General features: G+C 40.9%; 1 protein-coding gene across 15 annotated transcripts in view; it reads right to left on the bottom strand.

Moving 5' to 3' along the window:
• The window catches only part of ptprdb (protein tyrosine phosphatase receptor type Db), a 145,263-nt gene that overhangs the window by 40,908 nt on the left and 89,146 nt on the right, over window positions 1-15,209 (bottom strand). For all 15 annotated transcript variants that reach the window (XM_069530207.1, XM_069530211.1, XM_069530214.1 and 12 more), the window contains 3 exons: window positions 10,046-10,191; window positions 8,263-8,404; window positions 2,044-2,232 (listed from right to left, as the gene is read on the bottom strand). In XM_069530207.1, coding sequence (XP_069386308.1) covers window positions 2,044-2,232; window positions 8,263-8,404; window positions 10,046-10,191 — 477 coding nt within the window. The remainder of the gene's footprint in view (window positions 1-2,043; window positions 2,233-8,262; window positions 8,405-10,045; window positions 10,192-15,209) is intronic.

Below are 15,209 nucleotides of genomic sequence, written 5' to 3'. Positions count from 1 at the left end.
ACAAGATTATCTATTTGATTAACTTTAGGTGTTAGAGAATTGAAGAGTGGATTTTCTGCATTACTCGCCTACAACTTTTCTAACTGTATTTCACTCCAAAACCCTACATCTACACTACAGTAACCAAGCTCAGTACTTGAACATACTACACCATACAGTGAAGTGTGAAACCTGGTCGCTATTGATTTACTTATAGAGGCTCCTACCGAGCAGCCATCTACTGTGCAGGGCTTATTGACTGGTAACTCTATACAGCCGAGCGGACAGAGTAAGTGGGTGAGTGAATGACCGAGTGAGTGAGTGAGTGAGTGAGGGACAGAATAATTGAATAAGTGCAGGAAAAAGTAAATAGGCGAGTGTGAGGAGAAAGTTATTGCATTTCATTGGGTGTGGAGAGGCTACAGGTGCACAGGTGAGGGTGAGGCCAACTACCTCAAGGGTGACAGAGATGTGTTTGTTTGAGTTTTTGTACGTGTGTATGCATGTCCATGTGTGTGTGTATCCATATTTGTTGCATCTTTCTTTAACTAAAATAATATATGAGTGCCTGCAGAGTTGAGTGTGTATTTCTCTCTATATAAATGTGTGTGTGCCTTATATCATTTTTGCATGTGACTGTTAGTCAAATGCATGCCATGCATTTTAATAACACCTCAACGTGTAAAGGTGAGCAGCAGCAGCAGCAGTAACAGTATAGCAGTAACATTAGTGAACAGTATACAGAAAAGTGGGCAGTGAGGGTGTGGGCCTTGGAACAGCAGCACTTACCAAAGGACTCTGTGGTTAAAAAAGATACAGAGAGAAAAGAAACAGCATAGACATGGCATTACAATCGGACGCTTAGTTACACAGAAGAGTTGAGTCAGAAGAAACAGCTTGAAAAAGCACTGGACTCCAAGAAAATACGAGTCATGGAAATCCATTATTTACACAGAAAAAATAGTGAAAAGTCTCTGTTTTGAAATTATCACACAGAAGAAGCAAGGCTAAAATATTTGACATTTTAAGCTTAACATTTTTTTTTAATCCTTATACTTTTTTTGGGGAAAATAAAGGTCAAATAGGGAGTCTTAGCAGGGTATTGAGGGGAGAGCCAAAACAGGGACAGAAGCCAAGAGGTTGTTATCTGTAAAGAAGCCAGAGAGTTGGGTCCAATCACAAGAAACAGAGGGGAGTTTGGGTCCAGAGGTTGGTCTCTGGAAGCAGAGGGAGGACTAAGGAGGGATGGGGAGTTTGACAAGTTTACACACCACTGTGGCTATAGAAAAAAACTGATCGAAATGGATGGAGTGGCTTGATTGAGTGTTTTTCTTTTATTTAACAAATTCTGTCAATGTCTTTCCACAAGAAACGTCTGTGAGTTAATTTCACACCCACGCAAGACACGCTTTCCAGGAAATCAGGAAAAGAACAAAAGGTTATTTGATTGTTTAGTCACAGCAGTGGGCTGTTTTAGGGAGGCCAGTCCCGCAGCACATACCACCAGCACCTTAGTTTACCTTTTAAAATCTGTCAGTGGGGAAAGTTGCTGAGATGTGACTGGAGACGTGGAGCGCGCTGACTCGTGTTGTCACAAATATTTTATCATGTTTTGAGTGAGTGAAAATTGTAACCGCATGTGATGGTGATATATGCAGCGGAAGACCTCAGAAAGTTTGGAGTAAAGATGGGGAGTTCACTTTTAAAGGCCCCGAAGAGTTCAGAAGGGGTTGGCAACTGTACACAGTCAAATCATAGCACAGCAGCGGCAGCAGCAGCGAAGAGGAGAGGGGGGCAGCTGAGAAACACAGCCAGTAACCACGGTGTGGAACAGCAATAAGTAAAAGGGGTGAACGAGGACAAAAATAACAGAAAACTTTGCGGGAACAGAGAAATAAAAAATGTATTGGCTGGGAAAAGGCGGAGGGAGGATAAGAAGTAGTGGATATTGTAAGAGGGATAAAAACAAAGAAGAAGGGAGGAAAAAAACCTTAAGATGGAAATAAAAGCCGGGATTGAAGGAAAAAAAAGGGGAAAGAGCGAAGGAATAAAAGCGATGGTTACCTGAGCGGAGCTGCTTGATTCGTCCATTGTTATTGGACGTGTTGACTGGCAGGAAATCCTTGAACCAGGTAATTTCTGGGTCAGGGTTACCGCTAGCAGCACAGAGCATGGTGGCCGTCCGAGAACGCTCCACCACTTTAAGCTGGGGACCCATGTCTATGGTGGGGAACCCCGAGGGCAGCTGGTCCTCTGGAAAGATCAAAAACAGGAGTCAAACATAATCGGACAATGCTCACATCTTTAGACTGGTGACTCAGAACAGTGGTTCCCAGCGGTTCTCTGTCTTCTCCCATATCTGGTGAGCTATAAGTCCTCTTTATCTCTCTGAGCATCCATGTTTCAAATATAATAATATTTTCTTGGTTAATTATTAGAATTGTACTTTTTTGATGGGTTATAAATGGATTAAATGGACTGTATTTATATTTAACGCTTTTCTATTCTTTTCCATTTTCCGTTCAATCACAGCACTTGACAGTACATGATGCATTCACAAACACATTCATACAGCGCTTCTATATGCAGCACTTTTTGTACCACCATTTGTACACTACCAGCACAGCTGAGCGAGCAATTTAGGGTTCAGCATATTGCCCAAGGCCACTTCTGACTGGAGAAGATGGTGATGGAATCGCCAACCTTCTGGTTAGTGGACAACCCTCCTGAGCCACAGCCGTCAGTCAAGATGACACTCATACTAATCATGAATCAATCAATCAATACTACCAATAGTACCACCTGTAGAGGTAGGATGTGTTGCAGAAGTACACTTGGTTGGGAATCATTTACTGTGATACTGTGTCACTTCTCAATATAAGCCAATAAGACATTCACATGTGAGGCACTATTTTCCAAATGGGATGAAGTAGGATTACATTTTAATATAATGATGTCCAGATCTGCACCCAAAAAATTCGAACAAAGCATTGTATGTTACAAATGTTACATGTTATGTATGTTACAGCTTTCACAATAAAGTATCATGGCTTTGCAGTATTTCTTTTTACAGTTTTTATTTTAAAATGTTGCTTGTCGCTTGTTACAACATGTTATTTTTGCACTTTGTTTTGTGTGTGGATTAAATAAATGAGCTATAAAGTCATAATTTGTGAGCTTTTGAGGGGCTGGCTGGCCTCAGCATCAACAAAATGCGAGTGGTAACAATCTTCTCAACTTCAGTAACTCTCAGCAAATACATTTCCCCCAAAAAACCAAACTAGTCCTTTAAATTCATCTGTCTTCTTCTGAGTTGAGTCCATTTCCTGTGAATCTGAGCCAACTGCAGCAGATGAGTTCAATATAAGAAATATGATGTTCACACTTGAAGAGACACAGTTTAAGCTTGGAACTGACATCAAACAGATTTTGAACTTTGAAATGAGTCACTAGCCACGGTGTGAAGAGGTTTTATGGGAAACTGGTCGGTCAAAAGCAAGAGTCAAATTTAGATTTGATTTAGAGTCAAAATATGTTTTGCATGAGCCTTAAACCCGGAGGAAAGACTTTTCAAAAAATCCAATAGCGAGGTCAAATAGAATGAATAACATTTCATTCCACCTGACAAACTACCTCACTAAAGCTTTGGGCAATCGCTCTTCAAATGAGAATCAATGGAAAATCAAATACTCTATTCTGCTGGGAATCAGCAGCAGTTCAACACTTTTTTTTGTCCAGCTGAGTCTATTGCTGACAAACCTCTGTGGAAGTTCACCTCGTGCATAAAATCAAATAGACGAGTACAATAAAGCACATCCACTGGGACTCACATCCTAGTGGGATGGCATATCAATGTGATGCCATAGACATCTGAGGCAATTACATCAAACATGAGGAGTCATTCCGCTGTGATGGAGGAAATCAAAGGCAGTGGGCCAACTTCATTCAGCTGGAGTAAGAGACTTAAGCTGAGGGAGGGGACAATGCTTGGAGGAGGTGGGGGATCAAAGGCGACAGAGCTCTGTCAAACTGAAAATATAACTATATTCACTCGGAATCAAAAAGGTTCACAGCAAATCAGTTTTTAAAAGCAATTTCTTAACTTAGTTCAAGGCTGCACTTTGAAACCGTGAGGTAAAATGTCTGATTCATGAAACATCCATACAGCATGGATAAAGATAGATGTGGTAGAAGAAGACAGATGAGCATGTGTCCCTGCATGTGTTGTGATGTATTTGATATAGACCGCAGTCTATTTTAAACATTTTCCCGATTCAATTTTTTTCTTCGCCCCGAATCCCTTGTGACTTTATCCTCCTCAACCACAGAGAGCCTCATTAACGGGAAATCCTAGCGCTGAACCTTGCCGAGGAGATGCTAATTCTGGTACTTGCCCATCAAATCATAGCCGTCAGGTCGTGAGACACTGGCTTCAGTAGCGCGTGTGGCCTTTTAACGGATCTGGTTTCAATCAATCACAAAACCCGGAAAAAAATGGAAACATGGACACGATAAACTGAGAGCACAAGATGAGAAGGTGTTTGTGTGTACAAGTGCGTCTGCGTGGGCAAGCGGTGAATGAGGGTAAAAGTGCAAGTGCAAATAGAATATAGAATAGAGTGATACAAAGAAAGAGTGACAGAAAGGAAAACAAAGGGAAAGAAAAACAGACAGAGAGCACAAGAGACCCATACAGCATAACAATCCTGATTCTCTCTGCTTTCATTATGCAAACGCTTACTTCAAAGCCAGCCCCTCGTAGGCAGGAATAATGCATTCTATTTCATCTACCTGGGGTGGGACAATGAACTGAGCATTGAGGACGCACAGTTAGAGTGTAACTCCCCGAGATCATGCATCTCTCTCTGCCCCTCTTTGACAAATCACTTACATGTGCACCACAAAAAAAGAGCTGCACACATGGATGTGTTGGTAGAAGTGTTTAGGAACCTGCGAAACCAAGAGAGCAGTGCAGACATGTATATGCACTGAAGAATACTGAATACAAGCACGCACACACACGGTAAAACATGCACATAACTAGCCTTCCACCATCCAAAACAGTGAAAGGTGTAAGCAATACCAAAATTAGTTTGGGACAAAGCTGCTCCACCATATGTGTGTGTGAGTGTGTGTGTGGTGTGCTGCTGAGCAGTAACAGTTAAGAACCCCTTGAGGTCAGAGCAGATGTGTAACCCTACACTCCCTTGTTGACAGAGCCTTCCCCACACCCCACTGTTTCATTTGGATGTGCTCCCACTTCAGTGTTTCCACTGAGTGTGATCCAGATAATTTCACAGCTCATAGAGAAGCCTGGTCTCCTAATCATGGGAACTGCTTTGCGAACACTGTCCTCTTTATACGAGACCCAAAATGAAATCCACACACATCGCTCGCTGGGTTTGTCATCTGTGAATCTGCAAAGACTGCAGGTCAAATCTGGTCATACAATCATGGGAACTAAAGCATGAGGCGGCTGCTGTATTAGAAGCTGCAGTGTAATGTGTGCACCTGCAAACAAACCTGTTTCTGTCATTCAGGACTGACCCAGGGGGAAAACTGTAATAAAATCAGCACTGGTATAATATATTGCAGTTCAATTCAATAGTTCTGCACTATAGCAAAAATCTGATTCTAATATGATACTTTTTTGTGTAAAAAAATGTGGTCACAACTATATTTGTGAGTATATGGGCTAAAGCAAATGTCAGGTCCGCCTATTTTAGGTTGCCATTGGATTTACAGATGTTTATAGCAAAGTTTCCAGTAGCACAATATGATATAAGTAGTCCATCCATCCATCCATCATCCGCTTATCCTTTGCGGGTCATAGGGGAGAGCTGGAGCCAATCCCAGCTGACATTGGATGAGAAGCGGGGTACACGCAGGACAGTTGGCCAGGGTATCTCAGGGCAAACACATGGACACAAACAAGACCTCGGCTGACCTGCTTTGAGATTTAGCATCGTGCTACTGTCTCTTCACATTAGGCAAGTAGCTTGCCTCAGTTCAAACTTAATTTGCAAGATCAGTGGTAAAATTATCATCCAAACTGTTACCAAAATTTCAGCTGCATACCGTTGAACTCATTTTCAGTTTTATTATCACATTATTTGGTTTGAATTATCTGGCTATACTGTTGACTTTATCACAATCTGTCTGATCATCTCATTCTTCTTTCTTTCCCCATTCATTGTCCCTGACCCCTTCTGACAAGATTTTAGCGAATACTTTGATGGAAAAAAAATGTCTTGAAAATGTATAGATGTAAATTTACGTAGAAATTTACAACTTTATATTTGGACCAAAGTATCCCCACTCTAAGTCGTTCCAACAGACACACCCACAACTTTTACCCAATCATGAATTATACAGTATCTGACTGTACAATGGAGCCTAAAGCACATAATCGCTCTCCAGTTTATTATTGTCTCAGCCATTGCCAATCACGGCCATTTACTGGAAGCCAAGATTTCAATTAGCCCGATTCTAGTCCTCAGTAATTAAGCCGGCTGACCTTAACACCGGATCCCTCCTGTCAGACAGTCGGTCAGTCAGTCAGTCAGTCACTGGAGCCGTGTCTTTACAGAGCCGGGGGAGACAAGGAGACATGACTGACAGAACTCTGTGTGTGTGCTGTGAATCTCTGTGTGAGTTTGTGTGAGTGCGCACGTGTGTGCATGTGTGAGTGCGCATGTGTGTGCGCACGTGTGTGCGCACGTGTGTGCGCGCGTGTGTACTTGGCAACTGACATTTGGACTGACAGGAGCTATTAGCTACTCCCAGGTGGCATCTTATTCATCCACAACACAATGACTCCTCAGAGGAGTAGAAAGAGGATAATCACTACATAAAGACTGACTGTCTTAGATTGAGGATACATATGTGTGTGTGTGTTCACCTGTGTGTGCACTTAAGAGTGGTTATGTTTTCAATAAAAGAAAGATTGGAGATGAATGAATGGGAGCTTCCATCAAGCGAGGCAAGAAGGATCAAAAATAGATACAGAGACACATAAGCAAGAGGACATACAGATGTACACACGCAGCTGAGAGACCAACACACACACACACACACACACACACACAAAGAACCATGAAAACTCTGGATGGATGGATGGAGCAGAACAGCAAGGAAGATGCAAAGAGTGGTCTGATGTGAATAATTTAGGTTGCTATGAAGTGGACCTAAGAGCATGTGGAACGACAAGAGCGAGACACAGGAAAGGAGGAAAGTGTATAAAATGATAGGGGGAGAGAGAGAGAGAAATGAAGAGAAAGTACGAGGGAGTGAACTCGGGGAGACAAAAACACAGACTAGACAGAAAGAGAAGAGGAGAGTAGAGAGGAAAGACTGTAGACTGTGTTATTATTACCCCTCAGAGAGAAAAGAGGAGGAGAGAGGGAGAGAGAGAGGATATGGTAGAACAATAGGCCTCATGTCCTTTTCCCATGAGCCTATACTGTAAAGACAGGCGATGTGATTATCCACACTCGAACAGCTTCACTCACTAAGACACTCTCAAGCTTCAAACTACCGGTACATAATGTTCTCCTAATGGACTCCACTCACACTAACATCACTATCTGCATTAATGGACTTTTGCTAACACTAATACAACCATCAACTGCGGCGGACCTGAGCTTCCACTTGCATATTTATATATATCTATCTACATGGGGAAAAATATCTTCTGAGCTGCCGAGAGGAGCTTTGAGCTAAACTTTAAACTTTATCAATAGGAATTTATGAGGAGCTGAGGATAGCTGAACCTTTTATTTAAAAGTATTTCTTATGGATGCAAATACCCCAAAACACAGCATTTGGAAAAGCACACACAGTTACTTTGCATTATAACACATTACAATGTAGTTGTAAGCACATTTAATATAATTTAAAATGATTACTGATTACTTAATGATTGATAACACAAATCATATGAGTGATTACACACATGAGGAAATCCTATAACTGTTATCGCACTAATGAAACTTTAAGGTTTATTCTTGACAAGTGAAATATAACAAATAACTACTTCTTATTTCATGTTAACATAAAATATGACAGCATATATCATGATTAAAGTTGTGTCAATAAGTCCTTATCTATAGATTCTATAGAGCTGCAGCTACGGTTGATAAAAAATACAGCATCTACTTCCAAATACGTTAATCTGTAAGATGAGGAATTGTTTTTATTGTGAATGTATAATAATAGAAGCTACAATAAAGTGTTGAAATGCAATAAGATGCACATATAGTTTGTGTGTGTGATCACACTGACCTCGGAGGACACTCAGTTTGGTGGAAGCAATGAGTTCTCCTGCGGAGTTGGAGGCGTGACATTCGTAAATAGCCTCATCTCTTGGGGTCCTCAGTGGCTGGATCCTCAGGACAGAGCCAGACCCATCGTCAAACTCTATTACCTGTTAATGGGGAAAAAATATCTTTAGCCTCTTCCTAGTTTTGATGTATGATGGATGTGGAGTTACTGAGGAGACAGAGCCTGTTTCATACATTTGATCGTTCAAAATTTCTGCCTTGTGCATCATAAATGCTCTTGCATAAGATTAATTCATGCATGTAGTAGATCTGGATTTTGGATTCAGAAAAGGTTTCTTTTGACTGAAATCCAATAAAAATAAATCCTGACAGACAGGACAGCAGAGAGAAGTGTACAGCAGCAGGTAGTTGGAGCTTATATATGATAGATTAAAAAATAAAATATCTCCCCCGAGTGATTTAATCACAAACAGGAAGACACCGAGATGAACTTAAACCTGGGAGGAAACTCGACTTATTAAAGTGGAAAAGCACCCTGAGCTGAGGGTGACACTGACTGGGTAGAGGAGAGGCACTGGTTGAACATCTCTATCTGAGTGGTGAGATGGGGAAATATATCAAAGGTTAGAGCCTTCAGGAAACTAATAAGGCTGATCATATAAGAATCTCATACACTGCAGCCCAGGGCATCATCTGACATATGAAAGAGTCGAGAGTAGATAGCGTTTCACACGGCTGTACAAATGAAGAAGAACAGGTGGAGGGTGCTCTCTACTGTACCCAAAACAAAACACAGTCCTCATTATTGACTTAAATGTCAACTTTCATCGCAGTAATGAGCGATAGCAACACAGCAGACGCTCTGATTTGTCATCAGAGGAAGAGCAGTGGTGTAACTAACAGCATTAATGACGACTCTGTTTCATTTAAGGTGCTTAGATGTGACATTTTAAGTTTTGAGCAAGTCACACTGTGCACCATGGATCTAGACAAGTTGGGCACAACATCAGGTTTGACTTGTGTGGACTTTACAATGATTACACTAACTGATTCCTGGAATAAAACATCATCATCTTGCATCATCTGGATGAATTGATTGATTGGTTGATACAAAAGGGGAAATAATACCTTCCTTATCTCAATATTTTACGCTTTTGATTTTTGTTTATTGAAAAGTCCTGTTTTGAACAAACAACAACCAACCCAAATAAAATATATCATAGTGACCCTGTCCAGTCATCCTAGCAAGCTCCCACCTGTGGGCCAATCAGGAGCGAGCATGTGAGGTAGTCAGTATGGAATTAGGAAAGTTGTGACGTAAGTGTGAAGATTTTCTGAGTTCCATGAAGGCAGCACATGTTCTAGTGTGCTGTACTGTTTTGCCTGAAGTTTTTGAGCAATTAACATTGAGGTACTATGCGGAGCCATGCACTTTAAAACTTTAAACTGCCTACCATGCCTCCTGCTATCTGACCAAACGTAACAATATTAACTTTTGGTAACACACACAACAAAAATGCAGCAAGTTCTCTCAATTGTGAGAAAATTGGTCCTGTTAGATAATTGAGATTACAAATAATTGAAATTGCAAATAATTCTGATGGTTGACAATCATTTTTCAAATTGATTAACTGACCAATCCTTTCAGATCAAGTCAACTTCAGGTCAAACTGTCTGCATGTGAACTGTCTATGGCTCTGTTGAGGGACCCTTACCCATTCCCATTCTATTCTCTGTGCCAGAACAAGGTTATGAGTTCCTTCATCGGTATCTCAGCATCATACCTCAAATCTCTGGTTGCTGACTTTTTTGCCTTTTTTGTTCCAGACAATCTTGGGCTGTGGATCCCCTGAGGCCTGGCACACAAAGGAAGCCACTCCCCCCTGGACTCCTGTTTGGTCTTCTGGGGTTCGCGTGAATCTGGGAGGTGCTGTACGGAAAGATACAATCGAAACATTAGGTCAAGTTCAAACTTCCAGAGTTGCTGTGTTTCAGAGTATATGTGTGTGTGTGTGTGTGTGTGTGTGTGCAGCCACAGGAGTTGAAGAAGTTTTGATGGATGAGTTACTCATTGCTCTACATAAGCCTGCACATCACTATCAGTACTTTAGTCTTCTTCACAAACATACAAGTGTGTAATAGTTTATTGTATTTTTCTAGAGTATATGCCCTGGAATAACCCTTACCATACTACTATAATCCGACATTCTCTTCATTCTAGAGTAGAACATTGTGCAGCATCATGGCTGGTTTTGTGTGTTTGTGAGTTTTCGCATGCGCCCATTTCTGGAGCAACTTCATCTGTTTTTCGGTTCAGTTGTTTATGTGGGTGGCTCTGTGTGTGCCTCTCTTTTTTTATGTACACGTGTGTGCAAGTTCCGCCATGTTGTTTCCCTGTGTCACCAAAGAAGCTTAATATTTCTGTACCATAAAGGATTTATGAAGACTTACTCCTGACATGACCACTAAAACCCCTCGCTCCGGGGATGCCAACAATATCATAGCCACAGCCGCCGTTGGATTGTGACATCACAACATCAGAAAGATTCAGCACGTCAGTCATGGCACGTCACAGCAAGCTCGCCTAATGGCATTCCAGCCAAACCAGAAAATCCCTACTTAAGGGCTTACTGCCATCCGCCCTGACAAAGGGAGAGAAATTGCTTTTTGCTGTTTAAATGGAGGGAGGGAGAGAGGGAGAAAAGCTGAGGTTTTCAGAGAAGGAGAGGAAAAGAGAGGGTGCTGAAAGAGTGGGGACAGCAGAACAGAGGAGCCGGTGAGATAAAGAGAACGAGTGAGAGAGACAGATGGAGAGGGTAAGGAAGAGATAAAGCATGAAAAACAGAAGTGAAGGGAGAGAGGAAGATGAGCAGGAGGTGAGAGCGCGAGAGAGAGAGATAGGGAATGAGCCAGATGTACTGGCAAACAGAGTCAGAGAGCCCCAAGCTGCCCGATCACCTCTGCACCTCACTGGCACATCTACCTCAAAGACGGAATACAAGCGTGTGAGAGAGAAAGAGAAGGAGTGTGTGCGTCTTTCTGACATGCACTGAACTCAGGATATTCTCCTGAATGTATCTAGAGGGGCTGTATGAGAACACAAATGTCAGAGTCACTTGCCCCCCCCCCCCCCTTGTAAAATGTTTGAGTGAGCCCATGTGAGAACTCAGCTGGAAAAAGTTCTGGAACACTGACAGAGAGCAAGTTGGTGTGTTGATGATGGAGGCAAAACTGGAAAAAGAAAACAAATATCTCAGGATGAAAAAGAGGAGCCATATACTTATAAGATGTCGCCAAAGATGTCATCTTCGACAGACAATGAGATTGGAAAGCTTTTGACAATAAGAACCAATCTGCTGAAGTCATAAACATTTGAACCGTCCTGGCTCCTGCCGGCTCTACCCAGCCACCACCCCTCACCTGAACACATTTTTCGGTTGTTGTGAAAGTGCATGACTCTGACAATCCACTGCTGCCTCCACCATATGAGATTTAGGTCAACTCTGTAAAATGTCCGGACTCAATATTTCAGACATTTATCGGAGCTCATGTCTGAAAAGGATTTTTCTTATTGTTAATTCTTGCATGTACCAGTTAACATATACATGCTATGCACATGGAGGATGTGTCCAGGTAATTGTGAACTGCTTTTAATGTTTGCTTATGATGTGTATACATTTCAGTTGAATTACGGTGTTTTCACTTATTTAATTTTTTTTTATCCTATGTGTCTTTGAGCATTGTTAAAAGAATGATACAAATAAAAGATTGTATTCATATCATTATTAGCCTATTATTATTATTATAACTATATAATGTTTTAATTGTTATTATTATGTATCCGTGACAATTTAACAATTGGTCATAAGATTAATATTGATAATTAATAATTAATAATAACTTCTGTTATAAAACAAAAATACCAAAAAATCACTAGGTACAGTTTCTTAAATGTGTTTACATACATATTATGAAAACAACCTATTTGAAGACATCACACTGAGCTCTCGGAAATGTATAATTCATTATATTATTTATTTATATTTCATATTAAACAAAAAATTATAATCTGAAACATTTGTCAGATTAATAAATAATAATACAAAAAAATTGTTTTAGCCCTATAATATTTTATTTACTGCATGCACATATAGCTTGTTAATGCATGGCATGCACACTGTGCATGTATGTGATGCATGAGTGAGTGAGCAAATGTGCCTGTGCTCATCAGAGAGAGAGAAAGAGGGAGTAAGGGAGAAAGAGAGAGGGAGAGAGGGAAACAGAGAGAATGAGGAGTGGGAGAATCGCTCTCTTAATCCTCTTGCTAATCTCTCCCCCACAAAACAAATGAAAAGTGTAAAGCCAGCAGAGCCATGCTAAAAGGCACGGTAGATCTTTCAATTGCTTTTTTATCTTTCCCTCTTTATCTCTCCGTCCCCGATCTCTCTCTCTCTCCCTCTCTTCATGCATCTGCTGTTTAAATGTCTTAGGTTCTCGTTTTCTCAAATTTCACCCCTTTATCTTTCTGCCCCATTCCTAATTCTTTGCCACTGAATCGCTTCCTCACCCTCTTCCTCCTCCTCCACAGCTGCTCCTCTTGCTCCCTCTTTCATCCTCCTCCTTGTTACTCTTTCTCCATCTCCTCCCTCCATCTCTGGGGTGTTACATAAGTCTTCCTGTCACATTGACTGACTTAATGAGGAAGAGGGGGGTGCAACCGTATGCTCCCCACACTTCTCCCGACTCTCTAATGCAATTCCCCTTCTCTTTTTATTCCTCTCCTCCCCTCTCATTTTGTGCTCTCATCCTCTTTCGCTTTTCCCCCCCTTTCCCTCACGTTTTCCCCTAATTCATCCGCCCCGTTCTCCTTCTGTCCTCGTTCCTCTTCTTTGCTCCCTCTCTCTCTGTCTTTTTCCAAGATCATCAGGGTCTTTTGGCCGTGCTGCTTGGTGGGATTAAGCCTTGACATTTGGGCCAGGGTGGGGGTGGAGGAGCGGTCTCATGCTCAGAGGGGCACTTGAATATTTGTCATAGGTAAGGGGGAGTAAAGCGATGTCTGTAGGTATGTTATTTCATATATGAAGTCAAAAATGATGACGGGCTTAAATAAGGTCCATGAGGAACTTGGTCTATCGGCGGGGACATTGGTTTACTCTGCATGTCGCGTCTGACAGCCTCCCTCCTCTTCCTTAATATGACCCAAGATGGAAGGGAGGGGAAAATGGGTCCACGGAGAGAGATTTTGATGGAATTAGACGCTGCCAATCTTTCCCCTTGTGAGTGTGTGTGTGTGTGTGTGTGTGTGGATGGAGGGTGGCCTACATAAAGGTCGCCATACAGTGGGATCTGATCTCCACAACAGATGGCAGGGATTACAAAGTCAGCTCCTCTCTCTGGACCACTTTCGAGTCAGGGCTGAAGACGTGTGATAAACTTTGAGAGATGGTCTTCACGTCTATTTGGCATTTAAAAATCATTAACACAGAAGAAGTACATAGGCACAACAAAAAGATGGTGCCCTAAAATGAAAATAAGCAATTTTTATACATTCATGACATAAAAGTGGAAAGACAGCAGACAGCTGTGCCTCGCATTATATTTTGTTATGCTGATAACCATTTTTGGTTAAACTCCCCTAACATGAACCGGATACTGTAATAGGATGGATTTTGTGCAGAGTAGCACATTAAAAAGACAAATAGCAAGACTAAATGAAGCTAATGGCACTGAGACTGCAGGGACATGAAGTTGGCAGATGTCTGTCCCAACCTACAGGGACACGCCAAGAGGAGTTTAAGAACCGGTGCTGGAACAAACCTTCAGGGAGTTTGATTTACGAGCTAAACTGTCTCAAGAATGGGACTTATATATTTAGGAAGGCAAACAGGAGAAATTGAACAGGGGAAATGTACTTTGAGGGCTTCTATAGTTTTTGTAATTTAACATTAATAAACGAGAAAATCACCAGAGTTAAGTTGTAATAATACAAAAATAAACAGATATTTATGAGAATACAGTTTTAATATTGTGAGGAAAAAAGTTGAAGTTGTATTTATGAAATTTAAATTGTAATATTACTTGGATAAAGTTGTAAATGTATGTATAATATATATAATAGTCTTTATCTTTAATCTCTTAATGGTATGGATTTTTCTCATTCAATAGCTTTATATAATAATACAACTTTCTTTTCAATTATGACTTTATTCTCGAATATTATAACATAATCCTAGAAATCTAAGAATTCCGTTTTCTCTATGTCATAGTTATGTGAACATACTGTACATATGAGTGAAATTTTCATTTTATCCTTGGGATCCCACAAGTCAGATTTAGGGAATTAGAGGAAAATGTTTCATGTATGATTAAATCAAATGTATTGTTCTAGAGAGAATCATTCTGCTCTCTGACTGCATTGATTTCCATAAAAAAATAATAATTAAAGAATCTAATCTTTGAAGAATGCAGCTATTTGTGTGACCTGTGAACTTATCTTGTGTGCCTTTAATCACTTATTTGATCTGATGCAAAACAAATCATGAGGCAGACAGGCCCATCCAAATAAATCAAGTCAACAAAAAGGATGGAGTCCGCAGCACAGAATGGAGCCGCTCAACAAATAAACAAATTGTAAAACAGAAGCTCTGAGATGCTGGATTACCAAGGAAGAATAAAATATAAAGAATATAAGATGACAAAGCCGAGGTTTCATCAGGAAAAGAGTTTATAGTTTTGACTAAAAGGAGCAGATGGGGAAGCCCACATTAATGGTGGTTAATCCTACAGGCTTGTGTGTGTGTGTGGTGGATATTTCTGCTTCTTCTCTTGAATATGGGAACATCCCTCAGAGGAGGAAGCAGATAAATGGTTATTGAACTTCCCGATCAGATCGATACGAGGCGCACCCCCCCTCACACACGTTTGTAATGATCCTGGGTTAATGTGGAC

Source organism: Paralichthys olivaceus, chromosome 8 (genome assembly GCF_024713975.1).
Source record: "Paralichthys olivaceus isolate ysfri-2021 chromosome 8, ASM2471397v2, whole genome shotgun sequence".
NCBI lineage: Eukaryota > Metazoa > Chordata > Actinopteri > Pleuronectiformes > Paralichthyidae > Paralichthys > Paralichthys olivaceus.
This window is presented reverse-complemented; position numbering and strand designations above follow the sequence as displayed.